General features: G+C 43.4%; 1 protein-coding gene across 9 annotated transcripts in view; it reads right to left on the minus strand.

Moving 5' to 3' along the window:
- BRD10 (bromodomain containing 10) overlaps positions 1 to 19,572 on the minus strand; it is a 77,318-nt gene extending 57,746 nt beyond the window's left edge. For 4 of the 9 annotated variants that reach the window (XM_061629449.1, XM_061629442.1, XM_061629434.1 and 1 more), the window contains exon 1: positions 18,280 to 19,571. In XM_061629449.1, the coding sequence (XP_061485433.1) occupies positions 18,280 to 18,890 (611 nt within the window). In that variant the 5' untranslated portion in view covers positions 18,891 to 19,571. Of the gene's footprint in view, positions 1 to 9,546; positions 10,674 to 18,279 lie in introns of those variants that run through there. The other 5 variants (XM_061629464.1, XM_061629444.1, XM_061629421.1 and 2 more) reach the window with 2 other exon arrangements.
- Between the last annotated feature and the right edge of the window lie 740 nt (positions 19,573 to 20,312).

Consider the following 20,312-nt stretch of genomic DNA (forward strand, 5'->3'; position numbering starts at 1 on the left):
TGAATGGGCAGTAGAATGCAAGATGATTGGCTGAGTGTTTAAAATGGCTGAATGTATAAAAGGAAGAGTGAGAGTGGAATCGGGGGGGGGAGAAGAGAACTGAGTGGGTTGGTTGGTGGGGTTTAGAGAGTTGTTTGCCAGAAGGGAGGTGGAGTTCGGATTAGTATTGAGTAAAACCATATGCTTATGTGCCTTAAGAAGAAATCTTGTTAATCTTGTTAGCTTTGTTATCTGTAATAAATACTTAATTTGGTTTACCAAAGGCCTGATGCTTGGCTGGGGTTTCACAGACCAGAAGGGAGGGTAAGGTAATGACCAAGGCTGAAGGGGAACTGTAACAAATGGTGGCAGCGGTGAAGAGAATAACAATACCAGTATTCAGAGTCTCTGGGAATACTAGTATTGGGACATTACTGGTGGTTGCCTAGCAGGGGGATCTGTTGAGATCTGTGCTAGAGCGGGGAGAGAAACCATAAGAGAGAGCGGTCCGGACTGGTGAAGTCCCTGGTGGTGCCTAGAGACAGGCAGTAACCACGAGCAGGTAGGAACCTGACAGGGAGAGCCAGGGAAGGACGCATCACACGTGGTGTCAGTAGCGGTGGGATACGAACAACAGAGAATCCAGATACAGTGGTGTGGCAAACAGAAATAACAAAACAAGATTTCTTGTGAGAGTGACTGGCAAAGAGTGTGTGGCAAAGAGTGAGTGAACTCAAACACCATGGCTGAATATATAAAAATGAAAAGAGAGGAGCTGGTGGAGAAGTGCATAACATTCAATTTACCTCATGAGGGTAAAGGGGTAGATGAATTGAGGGTAGCACTTATAGGATTTGCAACTGCCCAGCAAAAACAACCTGTCAGAGAAGAGACCCCAGAAGGATATTTAAGCAATCCCGCTTATATAGAGTACTTGAGAGAGAAGTTAAGATGGGAGGCTGAGGAAAAAGACAAGCAGAGGGAGTTGGAAGCTGAGAGATTGAGGAGGGAGGCTGATGAGAAAGAAAAGCAGCGGGTCTTTGAGGTTGAGGAAAAAGATAAACAGCGAGAGTTGGAAGCTGAGAGATTGAGGATGGAAGCTGAGAAGTTGAAGATGTAAACTGAGAGAATGAGAATGGGGTTTGAGGAGAGGGAGAAGCAACGAGTAGTGGATGCCGAATTACAAGTAGAAAAGTTAAAATTTGAAAGAGAGAAGTTTCATTCTGATGAAACAAGAAAGGACAGAGATGGAGCGAAAATAAAAATTACTCCAAAGGACTTTGCTGTCTATGAGCCTGGTCAAGATCCTCAAATTTACCTCAGCACCTTTGAAAAAGCAGCTCAGTTGTGGGGGCTACCTGAAGATAAATACATGCAGTATTTATCAAACCTGATTAAAGGGGAATTGGCTGAGGTATACCAATATTTCCCCTCAGACAGGCCCGTCACCTATGCTGAATTCAAAGAAGCAGTGTTTAAAAGATTCAGACTGGGGCCTGATTATTTTAGAAAGCTTTTCAGAAATTGCCAGATACAGACAGGGAGGTCTTTTGTGGAACTGGGAGCAAAGTTGATGGATATATTTGGAAAGTGGATGAGTAGTGCCAAAGCTCAGTCAGTGGAAGAGGTGAAAAGCCTCATGATACTGGATCAATTATACCATCAGTTACCACCAGAAATAAGGCTCCTGGTCAAAGACCATTCCCCTACATCTGTGCAGGAGGCCGCAGAGATGGCGGATCACTTTGCCTCCAATAGAACTGGCTGGGTGGGGAAAACATCAAGAGAGTTTAAACCCAGACCATATAGTGCTGGCAGAAGGGATGTGGTACCACAGCGAGTGAGTCCTCCATTAAAATCTGAAGGGCACAGGACACCCCAGAGTGGATCTGTGTACCCTAAAAGTGAGGAGAAATTATGCTACAAATGTGGTAGACCGGGGCACCTACGTTTTCAATGTGAGGTTGCCAACCCCATTAGTAATCCTGCTCAGGCAAGGGCAGTAAAAATAGAACCAAAAGATCTAACCACGAAAAACGTTCAGTTCTGCCAGATAAACTGGACAGAAGTAACAGACCTTGATTCAAGTCTGAGAGAGGAAGTGAGTGTACAAGGGGCAAATTATTGGGCATTGCTTGACACTGGTGCCGCTCAGACGTTACTGAGGCCAGATTTAATAAAATCTGAAGAAATATTACCTCAGGAAACAGTGACTATCCAAGGAGTGAGGGGTCAACCAGAGAGTTTGCCTGTGGCCCTAGTGAAAATGGAATGGAGAGGCCGAAAGGGCCAATATAAAGTTGGTATTAATGCCCAGCAACAAGAACCAGTAGTACTGGGAAGAGATGTTATGGGGGCACAGGGGAAAATATATGTAGTGACCAGACAGCAAATTGGCAGAGAAAAAGAAGCCATATTAAGGGGGGTTGAAACAAACAGGGTGGAATCTGTTAACCAGCCTCAGGTCACCATAGCAACCACTAGCAGGCCTGCTGAAGGAGACAAACTGTATCAAGTGGTCTCTGGGGAAGAAGCAGATCAATTCAGGGAAGAGCTGCATAAAGATATAAGTTTGAAGCAGATAAAGGAACAAGCCCTGACCCAACAGATTCCTTTCACTGACAAACTGAGGAATCAAGTTGTGTGTGAGAATGGGATTTTATATAGACTGTGGATGCCTGCTGAGAGAAAGGATGAATGTGAACCAGTGAAGCAATTGATAGTACCTAGCAAATACAGAACCAGATTGCTAGAGGTAGCCCACGATGTCCCATGTGCAGGACATCTGGGAATAAAAAAGACCAAGAGGAGATTGGCTGCACATTATTATTGGCCAAATATCTCCAAGGATGTAAAACAACATTGTCTATCTTGTGGAATATGCCAAAAGGTGGGAAAGAGTGGAGTAAAGACTAAGGCACCCTTAAAGCCCCTTCCTATAATTGGACAACCCTTTTATAGAGTGGGAATAGATTTGGTGGGCCCTTTTTCCAAACCCACAAGGCATGGCAAGAAATATCTAGTGGTGGTGGTGGATTTTGCCACCAGTTACCCAGACGCAGAAGCACTGAGATCTGTAGAAGCCCCTGTAGTGGCAGAGGCTTTATTAAAAATCTTTATGAGGCTGGGTTTCCCTCATGAAGTGCTGACAGATCAAGGCAGTGTATTCATGGGAGAAGTGATGTAATGTATGTGGAAATGTTGTGGTCTAAAACATCTAAAGACCACCACTTACTATCCCGCCACTAATGGGCTAACTGAGAGATTCAATGGAGTTTTGAAGGGCACGATAAGAAGCTATGTTCAAGATCACCCACAAGACTGGGATGAACGTTTGGGATGCTTCTTATTTGCATACAGAGAAGTCCCTCAGGAGTCAACAGGCTTCTCACCCTTTGAACTCATGTTTACTAGAAAAGTGAGGGGACCTTTGGAACTGCTAAAAAATTCATGGGAAGGAACTCTGGGAGAGTGCAAAATTTCTGTAGTAGATTTTGTATTGGAATTCCGCAATAAATTAACATCAATGATGGAAGTAGTGAAAGAGAATTTGAGTCATGCACAGGAGAAGCAAAGTTACTGGTATGACAGAACAGCCAGAGAACGTGTGTATGATGTGGGAGATATGGTTATGGCGTTCATACCCAGGAAACATGACAAATTACAGGCTAACTGGGAAGGACCATATACCATCAGAGAAAGGCTTGACACAGTGATGTATGTAATTACCACAGACCAATTAAACAAAAGCAAAGTGGTTCATGTAAATATGTTGAAGCCTTACCATACCAGGGATGCACAGGTGTTGCAAGTTACCTTATTCCCTGAGGGAAGTGGGCCTGAACTTCCAGATTTGGTACAGGAAAGCAAAGACAAAGGAGGGGTAGATCAAGTGGAATGGTCAGAGGAGGTGAAGGAGGAAGTAAAAGAGGAGATTCTGAGAGTTTTGAAAACCTATAGGAATCTCTTTAGCAACAAACCTGGCCGAACCAGTATAGTTATACATTCCATTGATACTGGAGATCATGCCCCAATCAGATCTGTTCCGTACCGTGTGAATGGGAAAGTTTTGAATGAGATCAAAAAGGAGGTGGAAGATATGCTGGAATTAGGAGTGATCAGGGAATCCATCAGTCCCTGGGCCTCAAGTATTGTCCTGGTTCCGAAAAAAGATGGAACGACAAGGTTTTGCATTGATTATCGGCTAATCAATAAAATTACTGTCCCAGATGTGTATCCTATGCCTAGGGTAGACGCAATGTTAGAGTTATTGGGGGCAGCAACCATTATCTCTACACTAGATCTCTGTAAAGGATTTTGGCAAATGGAACTAGACGAGCAATCCAGATCCAAAACTGCCTTCAGTACACCAGATGGGTTATATGAGTTTGTGACCTTACCCATGGGACTAAGGAACTCACCAAGTTCATTTCAGAGGCTAATCAATACTGTGTTGCGAGGCATGTCAGATTTTGCAGTGGCCTATATCGATGACGTAGCCATTTTTAGCAAGTCGGTGCCTGAGCATGTCCAACACCTGACAACAGTATTGGAGGCCTTAAGAAAAGCAGGCCTCACAATAAAAGCTAAGAAATGCCAGTTTGGACTAAAGGAAGTAATCTATTTAGGACATAAGGTGGGGAGTGGGAAAATCACCCCCTTATGGAGCAAGGTGGAGGCAATACAAGCGTGGCCGATCCCCTTAACCAAAAAACAAGTAAGGGCATTTCTGGGTGTGGCTGGATTTTATAGGAAGTTTGTGAGAAATTTGGGGGAAATAGCAACCCCCTTGCATGAATTAACAAAGAAGAAGTGTTCTGAGCGTGTGGTATGGACGGATGAATGTCAGAAGGCTTTTGATCTACTGAAGCAAGCCTTGTGTCAAGGACCCATATTAATAGCACCAGGCTATGAGCAACCATTCATCGTGGCTACAGATGCGTCGGACCTGGCGCTGGGAGTCGTCTTGCTACAGGAAAGAGAAGGCACCAGACATCCAGTGGCGTACCTGAGTCGCAAGCTGACGCCGAGGGAGAAAAACTATTCGTCGGTCCAGAAGGAGTGCCTAGCGGTCGTGTGGGGACTGAACAAGTTGCGCCCATACGTGTGGGGATGAAGATTCACAGTGACTACGGATCATCGGGCCTTGTTATGGTTGCAGACTATGAAAAACCATAACACTATGCTGCAGAGGTGGTCCTGGGCCCTACAGGACTATCAAGTGGACTTCCAGTTCATAAAAGGCAAGGACAATGTACTGGCCGATGGACTTTCCAGACAAGTGGCTGGGACTGCAGTGACGTGACCAGACAGAGGAACAAAGAAAGACATTTTCCCCATAGAGACTTTTATTTGTTAACGCGACGTATAAATCCTGGAACAGGAATAATACTCTGCTGTTGTTTAAGGGGAGGGAAATGTGATGTTCCTATATTAATGTATATATGGTAAGTGTTGTTGTTTTAGAAGATACATGGTAAGTGGAGTGAAAGAGGAGGGGGAGTGAATGGGCAGTAGAATGCGAGATTATTGGCTGAGTGTTTAAAATGGCTGAATGTATAAAAGGAAGAGTGAGAGTGGAATCGGGGGGGGGAGAAGAGAACTGAGTGGGTTGGTTGGTGGGGTTTAGAGAGTTGTTTGCCAGGAGGGAGGTGGAGTTCGGATTAGTATTGAGTAAAACCATATGCTTATGTGCCTTAAGAAGAAATCTTGTTAGCTTTGTTATCTGTAATAAATACTTAATTTGGTTTACCAAAGGCCTGATGCTTGGCTGGGGTTTCACAGACCAGAAGGGAGGGTAAGGTAATGACCAAGGCTGAAGGGGAACTGTAACAAATGGTGGCAGCGGTGAAGAGAATAACAATACCAGTATTCAGAGTCTCTGGGAATACTAGTATTGGGACGTTACTGGTGGTTGCCTAGCAGGGGGATCTGTTGAGATCTGTGCTAGAGCGGGGAGAGAAACCATAAGAGAGAGCGGTCCGGACTGGTGGAGTCCCTGGTGGTGCCTAGGGACAGGCAGTAACCACGAGCAGGTAGGAACCTGACAGGGAGAGCCAGGGAAGGACGCATCACAAGTGACTACAAGCATATAAGGTAGAGGTGATCCAGTTCTCACAATGTACTTGGACTTTCAAAAAGCTTTCAACAATGTACCTTACCAAAGACTCCTGAGCAAGCTTAACAGTCATGCAATAAGAGGAGAGGTCCTCGTGGATTAGGAATTGGTTAAGTAGCAGGAAGCAGACAGTAGGAATAAATGGCCATTTCTCCCAGTGGAGGGATGTAGAAAGAGGAGTCTTCCAAGGATCGGTACTGGGACCTCTGCTTTTTAATTTGTTCATAATGATCTCGAGTTAGGGGTAAGCAGCACAGTGGCAAAGTTTGCTGATGACACTAAATTGTTCAGGGTTGTTAAAACAAAAAGGGATTGCAAAGAGCTCCAAGAGGACCTCTCCAAACTGAGTGAATGGGTGGTAAAATGGCAAATGCAATGCAATGTAAACAAGTGTAAAGTTATGCATAAGGAAGCAAAAAAAATCTTAATTTCACATACACACTCATGGGGTCTGAACTGGTGGTGACTGACCAGGAATGAGATCTTGGAGTCGTAGTGGATAGCTCGATGAAGATGTTGATGAAGATGTGTGGCAGCTGTGAAAAAGGCAATTTCCACTCTAGGGCTCATCAGGAAAGGTGTTGAAAATAAAACTGCCAATATCATAATACCGATATATAAATCTATGCTGCAGCTGCATTTGGAATACTTATACAATTCTAGTCGCCTTATCTCAAAAAGGTTATTGTAGAGGTGGAAAAGGTTCAGAAAAGGGCAACCAAAATCACCAAAGGGATGGAACAACTCCCCTATGAGGAAAGGCTGCAGCATTTAGGACTTTTTAATTTACAGGAAAAATAAGTAAGAAGTGATATGACAAGTGTATTAAATTTTGCACGGCACGGGGAAAATGGATACAGAATATTTTTCTCCCTCTCTCATAACATCCAATGAAGCTAAATGTTGGAAGATTCAGGACAGACAAAACAAAATACTGTTTCACACAGCGCATAGTTAAACTATGAAATTCACTCCCACAAGAGACAGTGATGACCACTAACCTGGATGGATTTAAAAGAGGATGAGATAAATTCATAGAGGAAAAGGCTATGAATAGCTACTAGCCATGATGACTATGCTCTGCCTCCATAGGCAAAGGCAGTATGCTTCAAAATACCAGTTCCTGGAAACGGCAGGAAGGGAGAGTGCTCTTTGTTCTCAGGTCCTGCTTGTGGGTTTCCCAATGGACAACTAGTTGGCCACTGTGAACACAGGATGCTGGACTAGATGGGCTATTGGTCTGGTCCAACAGGCTCTTCTTAGGTTCTTAAGGCAAGTTAAGTTTCTGAGACATTAGTCTTCAGCTGGTGGATCAGGACCCACTATCAGGTCGCAGCCTGATCTAAGGTAGGTTGCAACAGCAGCACTGCCACCATACAAATATATGGTAAAATATTATGAAATGGGTCCCAAATGTATGTTTGGGTTACAGGTGAGTCATGTAAGCAGTTAGCTGGGCTACATCCTTGGTAAGCAATTAGCTGGGCTATATCCTTGTGTGCACTGGTCCTGCCTTCGGGCCACTTGTTGCTGTTCTCCTACTACCCATCACCAGCTGCAGCATATTTATTTTTTATTTATTTATTGCATTTGTATACCGCCCCATAGCCGAAGCTCTCTGGGCGGTTTACAACAATTAAAAACATTAAAAACAGATATACAAATTTAAAAACACATTTTTAAAAAGCAATTTAAAAATACATGCTAAAATGCGTGGGAGAAGAGGAAAATCTAATCTCTGCTAGTGATTTTGAGCAGACAGAAAGATAGGATGCGAAGGAATATTTATTTATTTGTTTATTTATTATTTAATTTGTATCCTGCCCTTCCTCCCAGCAGGAATGTAACAGTGAATGCTCCCAGTCCCAGAGACACTTTATGTTCATTAAAAATGATACAGTATGTAGTTAACAAACAAACAAACAAAAATCACGAGCAGCGAAATAACATCTAAAAAAATTGTTGAGCTGGCAAGGCTTAACAGTTCATCTTAAACTCATAAGATACATGATACAAGCAATATTTGATCAGCCAATAAGAAAATATGATAATATTACAAATAAGGAACATTTAATTTTCACAAATAGTATCAGGCCTTCAAGTGTGGGTTGTATGTGAAGGTTATACTAGGCACAAGCCAGCCTCTGACCTGTGACCAATCTGGGGTTGGGGCAAAGTTCAGCAGGGATTGTGATGTTGTAAGTTCTTCCTTCCCACTCCAACTTGCCCCTCCTCTCCATCACCAGTCCACAGCTGGTTTTGCCTCTCCCCAGCCTTACGTGTTTGAGGGTATTTTTACTTCTCCAGTGAAAGGTTGCAATGGCAAGGAAAGAAAAAGCCTTACTCTATCCTGGGTTGTAATTAAGAACTGCTTGGCTGAGAGAGTTGGCTCCCATGGTATGTCAAATCTTCAACTCCGACTATTTTTCTACTGTCTGACTCTGACTCCTTCATAACTGGCAAATGTATATTAATTTTTCTACTGTCTGACGCCGACTCTGACTCCTTCATAAATGGCAAATGTATATTAATGTATTAATATTAATAAATTAATATTAATATTAAAATATTAATTTTATTTTGAAGGCAGAATCAGTACATTTCTACCGACTCCGACTCCACCCAAAATTGCTTCCAACTCCGACTCCACAGCCCTGTTGGCTCCTAGACCTCCAAGCACTGCAAAATTTTAAAAAAGCCTCCCCTAATTAGACAGAAAACACACTCACCCCAAACAAAGAAAGCACACACTTCCCCTCCAACCCCAAACACACAGAGAGACAGAAAGCACACACACTGTTTTTTCATAACATGGGTCTCTGTAGAAGTATGATCCAGTAGAATTAAAATGGATCCTCTTGATTTGAACATGGGGTCACCCCACCACCACTATAAAACTCACGCTTATATTGGTGTCTACAGTTTGCACAGTAAGAATAACAGATCTAGTGCTTGTCAGTTTTGCCATGGGACAAAAAATAGATTAAATATATATTTCCTGATTTTTACAAAGGATTCCTTGGGCCCTCCTCCAAAATATCATCAGATCATAAGTCACCTCATGGAATCATAGAACAGTAGCATTGAAAGGAGCTTATACAGCCATCAAGTCCAACTTCCTGCTCAATGCAGGAATCCAAATTAAAGTTCCAGGAAGCAGCTGCCTTAGAAAAACTGAACTCGCAGTTCATGAGCTTAGTAAAACATTGTACCTGTACAAGGAAGCCTTTCTGCACATGCACACTTTGTATGCTGCAGGACTCACCTTTGATGCATCTACAGCTGTGTGTGAAAATTCATTCTCAACTTTGACACATGCGCTGACACCATACAGGTGTTCAGCTTGTCATCAGAGGAAAAACAAACTTCATAGAATCAGAATAACAGAGTTGAAAGAGACCTGTAAGGCCAATCCTCTGCTCAGTGCAGGAATCCAAATTAAACCATACCTGACAGGTTGTTGTCCAGCTGCCTCTTGAATGCCTCCAGTGTTGGAAAGTCCACGACCTCCCTAAGTAACTGGTTCCATTGTCGTACTGCTCCAACAATTAGGAAATTTTTCCAGATGTTCAGCCAAAACTTGAGCTCATTATTCGCCTCTCCCGGTACAAACCGGCCCGTACACTGCGGTCTTCTACGAAGGCCCTCCTCCGGGTCCCATCCCATAAGGAGGCCCGGAGGGTGCTGACAAGATCCAGGGCCTTCTCAGTGGTGGCTCCCAAATTGTGGAATAGTCTCCCCGAGGAGGTGCACTTGGCGCCGACACTATTATCCTTTTGGCGCCACGTTAAAACCTTCCTCTTCTCCGAGGCATTTTAAGCTAATTTAATTTTAATTTAACTCTAATTTCATTGTTAATTTTAATTTTAGTTTAAGTTAATTTTTACTTTAGGTAATGTTGTATTGATTTTAGTTTGTGTTGTTTATACTACTTGTTGCATTGTACTGCGTGATTTTATTGCATTTGTGATTTTATGATATTTGTGTTCGCCGCCCAGAGAGCTGTAGCTAGTCGGGCGGGATAGAAGCTGAATAAATAAATAAATGTCCTGCACTCTGGGACAATCGAGAAGGAATCCTGGCCCTCCTCTGTGTAACAACCTTTCAAGTACTTGAAGAGTGCTATCATTCTCCCCTCAGTTTTCTCTTCTCAAAGCTAAACATGCCCAGTTCTTTAAGTCTCTGCTCATAGGGCTTTGTTTTCAGTCCCCGATCATCCTGGCTGCCCTCCTCTGAACCTGTTCGTTTGTCTGCATCCTTCTTAAACTACTGTGTCCAGAACTGGATGTAGTACTCAAGATGGACCTAGCATCCCATGTAAAAATTGTGAAGAGCCATGTCTTGGATTCATGTTTTAGTGCCACAGTGGCACTACTAAGTGCCAGATCTGTGCTACTTATTATTCAGCCTATAGACACATTGTGGGGAATCTCCGGCCCACAGGCATAATTAGGCCCATCAGGCCTCTGCATCTGGCCCACAATGCCATTTAAGGGAAAGAACAACCACCTGTCAATCAAATGATGTCTCACAGTACTGATCGCCCTGCTGGCACTGCCGTATGTCAGATGGAGTGCGGGGAGCTCTCGCGCTACAGCTGATCGCTGTCGGCTGGAGCTCCCCGCGCTACAGCTGATCGCCCTGCTGGCGCCGCCATATTAGCAGAACGTCAAAAAGCAGGGCCCTACTGTACTAAGACTGGAGATAAGCCACTGCCACCTTTTACTATCAAAGAAAAATCAAAGGCTTACTTCCTATCTTAGTGCTGTGGAACATCATGCCAAGATCAGAGAGGTCTCTGCCTGCTCCTGTGGCTAGAACTTTGAATCATCTGACATAATAAGACATCAGGTGATTGACAGGGGAGTAGTCCAGCCCATCTGTCAAAGTGGCCTCCAGAGGGTGGGCCAGTTCTGGATCCAGGCCTCCAGCTGTATCAAATTTCCCATCCCTAGCGTAACGAAAAACCTCTCTCTCAGCCTCCCATCTGCAATAAGAACAAGACACCCCTCACTTGTAGGGTTATTGTAAGGATTGAAATAATGAATCAATGTTTGTCAAATATTTTGAACAGTTAGACTTCTCTGCCATGTAAGAGAGATTATGGGGACAAGAAGAATCAGTCTGAATTTATACCTTTTAAATTAACAACTTTTTTAAAATAAGAAAGAAAAACATTTCAACAATAAATAATTTTAGAATGAGGAACTCTATTATAAAGCTATCCTCCCGAAGTTATTGGGTTTGTCAAACACCATATTTACTTAAACTATATTTATACATTGTTTTATTATTCTACAGTTAAAATAGATCAGTTTATTTCTATTTAGTCTACAGATGTGAAATAAGGTGGTGACACTTTTACCTGTCCATTAGTAGGGAAATATTTCTGGATTTCATTTCACAAGCACGTTAGAACAGGAAAGGTAGGTTTGGTAGCAATGCTGATTCCTTTTTATCTGCTAGTGACTTCCATGTGAAATACACTATGTGGTTTAAATGTTATATTCAGACAAATTCAAAATTTTACTTGGAAATTATTTTTAGACATGACAATTCAACAGCACACATTTCCCTTACATTAATTTAGAAAAGGAAAAGATACTGCACTGAAAGCAGTTGACATATTCTTTTTAGCATGCCTGAAGAACTGCGTCCATAAATATGCACACTTCCTAGGGATAGTCACCTGACAAAAAAGGTTAGATTATAACTTTAATTTTAGATTTAACTAGTATAAGATTTCAGTTGTCTAATTTGACTTGTGTTCATTCATTAGGGCTACAATCCTATCAGCAATTATTTGGGAGTGCCCCACTGAACTCAAACTGTAGGTTACTAATTAATTTTCAGAATCTGTGCATGTCTAAAAGCGCAATATTTGCCACACAAAAGTACAGCCATGGAAAAATTTCCACCTCACATCACTAGTCATCTATTCTTTCATGGCTGCACCACAGCAACGATTCTTACATTGAGGGTCAGGACCTACCAATTTCTGCAGTTTGTAGTAGTCTGAAAGACCGCAATAGAAATGCAAGAAAATAATCGAATTGGAGGTTTCTTTGGAGGTTGAATGACTGATGCTGGCAATCCATGTGGTTAACAGCTTTCAATTACAGTTACCATGAGCTGTCTTCCAAGTGGTTGCCTTAATCTAAGTTAGCTCTGAAGAATTGAGCTGGACTAAAACTTTTCATCCTAAATACATTTCCCTTCCTGTTACCCTATGCATTCATTCTTTTGCTTGGCATAAACAATACAACTGGATCAGAGTATGGAAGAACTAGAGTTAATTCAGAAGTCCCCTTCAGACATCCTTCTGTGGACACCCACATAGTAGGAAATATGGTGGTCTGCAAAGAACAAGAATCTCTGATTGGAAAAGCATTTACCACAGCGTGCATGAACGCACATCCAGAAATGCAATCCACTAATAGAAACCTTATTTCACATTTGGATCACACTTGTTGCCTTAGGAAGATTACTTATTCAAAAATACATATTATTTTATGAACATCTATTCAGTACTAAATTTGCAAGGTTCCCATTGTCTCCACAATAAATATTTAACTGAAATAAATTAGCAGTTAACAAGCCAGACTCATATATAAACAAAAACCAGCAAGGTAAAATGATTAGAAAATAATAGCTGACTGATAGCTACAAACCTCCCAAAATAACATTCATTATCCATTTAAAATATTTGTATTCTGTCTTTCCATTCAAATTTCCCATATGAATAGGTTTGATAATAAATTTCTCAATGGCTGGAAACAAAGAGACACGACTCAGTCTCTTCCTCTTCTGCTGATTTTCTATAGTATTAAACAAAATCAGCCCTCTTAATATACTGGGCATTTTCTTATCAACTGAATTCTTTAAACCAATGGTTTCCCAACTTTTTCCCCATAGACCACCTGAAAATTGCTTAAGGTCTTGGCAGGCCACTTAATGATTTTTCTGACTTTTGTCTTATCATTTGCATTCCATAGACTTCAAATTGTAATACAATACAATACAAGAAATAAAAGAAGCAATAGAAGTATAATTAAAAATCAATATGAATACTTAATGTGGGCATGCCGCGGATCACCTGAATTAAGGTCACGGACCACAGTTTGGGAACCTCTGCTTTAAAACTACAGTAGGGCCCCGCTTTATGGTGATTCGCTTCTCGGCACTTCGCTAATGCAGCAGTTTTGAAGTGTGTCCATGTCCCATATGTTCAGCGCTTGTTCCGTTTTTGCTGCGATTTTGCGATTTCACAGCATGACGCGAATGGATGGCGCCCAATAACGCATCGTGATCGCGCCCGTTGCCCTGAGCGCCTCATGATTGCACCTGACAGTTAAATTACAGTTGGGCTGATGGGAGTTGTAGTTCAAAAAAGAAACGTTTCCAAGTTCTGACAATGTGCTCAGCAGCTGAATCGGAGAAGGGCATCCGGCGCCATTTTATTGTCAAGGGAGGCGGAGGAGAGCAAGCGAGAGTGTGAGCGAACAGGCAGGGGGGAGGGCAAGCGGGCATGGGGGGAAGGGCGAGGGAGGCGGCAGAGAGTGAGCGAGTGCGCAAACAGGCAGGGGGAGGGCAAGTGGGCAAGGGGGGATGAGCAAGGGAGCCAGTGGAGGGCAAGCCAGCGGGCAATGGGAGGATGAACCAGGAAGGCGGTGGAGGGCAAACAAGCAGGCACAGGTGGGCGGGCAGGCAGCTCCCTCCCTGCGATCCACGGCAGGCCCTGCCATGAAAGGGGAGCACTACTCCCCCAACATAACAAGGGCGAGCCAGTGGGCAAGGGGGGGAGAAGCCAGGGAGGAGGCAGAGGGCAAACAAGCGAGCAGGTACGGACGGGCAGCTCCCTCCCTGCGATCTGCGGCAGGAAACCTGCCGTGGAAGGGGAGCACTACTCCCCCACCATAATGAGGGCGAGTGAGGGGGGAGAGAGCGATACACGGAAAAGCGGAACATCGATCAGCTTTGCGGGGGGAGCTTCAGGGGCCAAGCACTGTCAGCTGGAGCTCCCTGCACTACAGCTGATCGATGTTCCACTTTTCAGCAATTTTTGCTTTACGGCGAGGGTCTGGTCCCTAACCTGCCGTATAAGTGGGGCCCTACTGTATTACAAGAGCCACTCCCATTTTAAGATACTCCTCACAAGAATAATCACATATTTTCCAAGACTAACCATCATTATTATAAATTCTCTTACATGATTTCCAACAACAGTACGTTCACTACCGCTAAGAGTGGGTATTGCTATAAAAAACTGAACATAGCACTGCATACAAAGAACTCTGATTTTAGCACAATGTCATTAATTAAGATACGATGAGAGATCTACAATATTTGCTTGCATGCAGGAAAGGTAAATTGGGAGATTGCTAGCTTTACACAAGTCTCTGTGAAAGACCTTGGATGACTTCTGCTGAGCTACAATGGAAGCCCCACCACCACACCACACACACATTTCCTGCAGAAAAGGCAGGTGGAGAACGTGGCTATTACTGGATGGCAGTACTCAGAGCACTGCCATCAACCAGTCCCAATGGACTAGGAAATGGTCGGGATACACAACTGTGGTCATAATCCCCACCTAACTCTAAAGCTTCAAAGGTGGGAGCAACACTGGTTGTTTTCACAGTTGCCAGATGGCAGCACTATACTTGCCATGGCAAGTGAAAATCTCTGAGTTAAATGCGTATAGAGTTAGCTAGCTCTGTGCAGTGGCAGAACTACAGTGACGGTAATATAGCTTCATTAGAAGTACTCCAAAATACAGGCATACCCCGCTTAACGTTGTTTCACTTAACGTTGCCTCGCTATAACGTACATGCTCCATACGTCCCCATACCCTGCTTAACGTTCGCACGCTTCGCAATAACGTACATTTTATTGGCATGACGCCACTGCCATCTAGTGGTGATTGCGTTCAGTACAAGTGAAGACAATTGCTTCAATTAAAGTAGATTTTCACTTAAAGTATACTCTCCGGTCCCATTGCGAACGTTAAAGTGGGGTATGCCTGTAGATTTTAATATAGAATTCTAGCACTGTTCTAATATACCAGCAGCCCTGCTGAGATCAGAGAAAGGCCTATTCTCTATTGAATTAAGAGTTAATAAGAGTATGATTCTGTATTTGTGCAGACTAAATAAAATGGCTGATTCAAGACTTCCAAACAAACAAGACTGGGGATTATGTGCACAGATCTGTCAGGAAATAATGTGAAATTGATTGATACCTGTAGCGCATATAACTGTACCTGACCTCCCCTCTGGACTTGGTGGGCAAATTCTATAGTTCCATACACTTATCGATAGGAAAATAAATATATCAACTATCTACAGAATATCACTTATCAATAGTTGATAAGCTGAAAAGCCTTCACAGAACTTAAGTTCCTTGCATGCCAGCTGTTTATCTAGAAGGTATATATCAACATACTCCTGTAAGGCAGGAATGAGGAACTTGTGGCAACTGTTTGTCTTCTGGTTACTATGCTTTTTATGTTAAAAGAAAATTGGGACACTCACCTGCTTATGTTTTTGCTTCAAATATTTTACTTGCTTTGTACAGTAGGGCCCCGCTTTTCGGCGGCCTGCTTTTCAGCATTCCGCTAATATGGCTGTTTTCAATTAGAGTAAGGCCCCACTCATACGGCGCTTGTTCCACTTTTACGGCATTTTTCGGGCATCAGACACCATTTTATTGACGGAGTTCCGCTTTTCAGCAGTTTTCGCTTTTCGGCAGGGGTCTGGAACATAACCCGCCATCTGAGTGGTGCCCTACTGTACTGTCTACAATAGTCTATAGCTATAAGCAATAAATATGTACTGATACAGTTAATGAATACATCAATACGATTGCAGTAGTGTGTAAACTCTGGTGCCCTATATGATTGAACTTGCCTGCAATCACCATACATGCTGGCAAATTGCTAATGTATCAGGATGCACGGTATCCACTAGAAACTGCTGCATACATTGGCTACATATCAGAGCTTTGCATACTACCACAATACTGTAAATGGTGCATGCTAGATAGATTATTATATGTTCTAGTACCTGCATCCAACCAACTCAACAAGTGATCAAACATACATAGCAACTTCAGGTAGCGACCAAGAGCAGCCTTAAAGTATCCTATATAGTTTAACTATCAGTATCCCCAACTTCACCAGATCCATACAAGTCTCACATTATACCTGCTAATTCAGGAGAAGGTGAAGAGAATCATACAATAGATCCTCTCTCATACAAACAATTATCTGAAATTATAAATGAACATATCTCATATAATTGCACTTAAACAACTCCAAGCACTTCCACTGTAGTTCTGTAGTTACTTCTACTCCCACATTACCCTAGTTCAAACATAACACTAGGCCATTGTTTATTAAACTATGGTTTATTCAACCACAGCTTAGCGTTAAGTGTGAACCGCATCCAACAGCTTAACGGTAGTTTGTTTACTGCCATCTAGCTATGATCCACAGTCATAGCTTGTTGTCAAATCTTGGTTTGTTTCAACTGTGGCTTGGTGTTACATGTGGATACAGCACCCTTCTTTCACAATGGTTTATTTGATCACACTCCACTCCAGATGCTCACCAAGCTACAAAACGCACAAGGCAAGAACAGCTGGGAAACAAATCATACTTTGGAGAAACAAGCCATGTTTGATCATCTGTGGACAACTCCTGATTTGTTAAACAAACTATGGCTTAGTTTATGTGCAGATCAGGCCACAGTTTCCTATTTGCATCATTACACGTTTCACTGATGTCAGCAAAGTGCATCACACCCACCCACTACTTACAGTAACAAACTAATTTTAAAGGAGAGGGATTAATGATGAAAAATACTTTCTTAACATAACAAGAGGAAGTAAATCAAATTGTCTAGTAGTTCAACCTGTAATGAACTTCAAAACATTTGGTCTTCTATTACACCACACACATTTAATCATACTCTTACTCTGGTGTAACTGCAATTATTGTATTACAGGAGTAATGCAGATTAGCAATCTCAATTTATTTACATTCTGTTGATATATTTTTAATATATTCACTTTGCAGTGCAGTTCTAAGCATATCTACTCAGAAGTATGCTGCATTATATTCGGCTTATTCCTAAGTAAATGTATATTATTTATGCAGCCTCTCATTCTCAGATTGGATGCAATCTTGCAGTTTATGTTGTTATTTTTCTTATTAAAATCTACAGTATTCTGAATCTCAAAAACACAAGGCATTACTTCAATCAGGTGTACGACTGTTTAAATAATTAAATTCAGCCCCCAAATCCAGTGTTGGTGACAGGACAACCAGCTCTCCAGCATCCAGAATTAGGGAATGTTGTTTTGAAAGCAGAGGATATACATTTCAGGAATCCTAAACCCTAGGCACCTCTCTTCTTAAAAATTAAACAGATGGTTGTCTCTTCAGAAATATTATTGCCACTTACTCTTAGTGCACAGGCTACAAAAAAAAAGCTAACATACAGCTAAGAATGAAAATGAATGCTTTCAACAGTACACATTACCAACCAAGCACAGGCACATTTACTCAGAAATACATTTCCCTGTACCCAATGGGATTTGCTCCCAGGTAGGGGTGTAGACACTTACCCTGGAGACACTTTGAATTTAATAGGACCTAAGTATTCATGGACAAGACTGCACTGCAAAAAAATCATCTCAAATGAGTTAGCACCAGACCATAAGATTTGCACCATAATCTTAGACATGTTTACTTAGAAGTAATCCCAATGATGCAGTGAGACTTACTCTCTACTATGCATCCTTAGGATTGTAGCCTTAGGACACAGGTTGTATGTACCAATCAAGCATTCTTTTAAAAACAGGTTTCTACATTCTCACACCCTGTAACGTTTCACAAAACTTACAACACTTTATGTGAACTTTTCTTCCAGTGTCCCAAAGACCCAGTGTGGTGTAACTGTTAAAGTGTTGGGTTAGGACCTGGGAGACCAGGGTTAAAATTCTCACTCAGCCATAAAGCTCACTGGGTGACTTTGGGTCAGTCACTGTTTCTGTCACAGGGTTGTTGCAAGGATAAAAGGGGAGAGGGAGAACCAAGTATACAACTTTGAATCCCTTGGAGTAAGTGTGGGATATAACGATAATAATAATATAGGAGAAGACATGTCCATTACACATACCGAGACAGCAGTGCCAGCTTTTGCTCCAGCATCATCTCCAATTTTTGGGCCTGCTTGGAGAGCCAATGATCCACTCCATGCAACCGATAGCATGTCTCTAGCATCAACCGGAAATCAGCCACGAAATCCGCTATTCCTCTGTATTGCCCGGTAGAAAATTTCTCTTCCATTTTCAGCAACCACATGCCAGATAGCTGCTGAGGTTCTTGGGTGGGTTGATGCCTGCTACTTTCCTGTAACGAAACACCGGCTGCGACTCCACTTTGCCCATCTTCAGTTTCTTGGTCTCCTAAAGGTCTTAGGAAAGGAGCTGTCAGAGGCCGGTGTTTTTCCAGCAGAAACTCGCTCAGGATCCGATAACCCTGTTGTAATTCCGGACTCAGAACCTGTTCCAAACCGTGGTGGCCGCAGCTGTTCCCTCCATCTCCCTCCTCTCCTTTGAGCAGGCAGCCAACCACCGCGGGGTCCGCTACAGCCTCCATTCCGCGCTCCCCGGCTACGGACGCGGCGGCGGCATCCTCCGGCGGCGGCGGTTCCATGTCGCCTTCCTCTTCTTCGCCACCGTCGCCCTCCTCCTCCTCCTCTTGGCCCTCGGGCTGCGCCAGATTCATGCCCCACCGGCTCTAAGGCTGAGGCTGCAAGGGACGGAGCCCGTGGGAGGCATCTAAGAACTCGACCCTACTTTCCCTTCACCCTGCCTATAGCTCCCCGATTGCTTCTTCTCGCTACTACTACTAACACCACCCGCCACTTCTACTGCCTTGCGACTTCGTACCTGGTATGCGGCGGTGGCCACCGCCTGAGGCCCCTAGCTGAGGGGAAGGGCTGTAACCTGTGGCGGCAGGTGGGAGCCCTTCTCTCACTCGCGCGCCAGGCTCCGAAAAGCGGCTCTTAATCCCCGGCGGCCAGCAGAAGGGAGGAAAAGGGGCGTCTCAAAAAGAGCCGCCTGGCGCCTCTCAGACCTTATCCTGTGGGGATAAGGACAGGGAGACACACAACCGACACCGCCCCCCTATGCCTGCGCTGCCTGCGTGTGGGAACTGTTGCCCGGATCCCTATCTCCCACCAGCGGCGGGGCCTGCGCTGCTTCTTCCCCCTCACACTACCAGTTCAGGGAAGCGTCACTTTAGCCTCGCTGCGTTTGCTGAGGGACGCGGCCGAAGCCGGTCGTGCTGTCAGTTGGGGGGGAGGGGGAACGCTGGTAGCTGTCCCCTCCCCCCAGACAAGAGACAGGGAGAAGAGGTGGGGAAAGGAAATAGCGCCTTCTTCAACAACTGCGCGTGCGCAGCGACCAAGACTGCGCATTTTGGCTGCGCATTTTGTTTTGGACGCCAGCTGAAACGTTCGTCATCAAGACGCGACGGAGGGAAGAAGACGGCAGCGCACTATCGCGCATGTCGGTTGTGGACAAGGTGAAGGATGGGGTAAACCTTGCTGCTCAAAAAGAAGCGTTTGGAAAGTTGCTAGAATCGTGATTGACAGCAACAGTGAAATACCTGTGTTAACAGCCAAATAAAACATAAAAAATATACTTAGTTATGGAATTACGCTGCTATTACTTTTGGATTTAAATTCTAATAGCAATTTTGGGGATGATAGTTCACCCGCTGTATTGTGCGATTGGCTTTACATATAACACCGATGAGTATTTGTCATAAAATTCCGTCAACTTGATGTTTTAGATTTTTGCCTGAATTATATCGTGCTGAATAGGGAGAAATGGAGCAGAATTAAATTGTGGTTGTAGGATGTTTGTGGACTGTTGGATTATGTTGAAATATGTCGTTCCTAGAAGTGTGATTAGCTCCTTGTCCAGTAGGTGGGGGTCAGAACTTGGTTGGGGTTTGTACAGCAGTAGGAGCAGTTTATTCACTCAATTTGTAGTCCTATACCCACTTAGCTGGGAGAAAACCCTGTTGATATCACTTGGGATGACGTCCGAGTAGACTTTACTAGGATTGAGATGTCTGTAGAAGAGTTATTTATGCCATGAATTAAAAAATGTATGAGTAGTCATTATTTAATGTTGACTT

The sequence above is a fragment of the Rhineura floridana genome, chromosome 1 (genome assembly GCF_030035675.1).
Source record: "Rhineura floridana isolate rRhiFlo1 chromosome 1, rRhiFlo1.hap2, whole genome shotgun sequence".
In the NCBI taxonomy this organism is placed as follows: domain Eukaryota; kingdom Metazoa; phylum Chordata; class Lepidosauria; order Squamata; family Rhineuridae; genus Rhineura; species Rhineura floridana.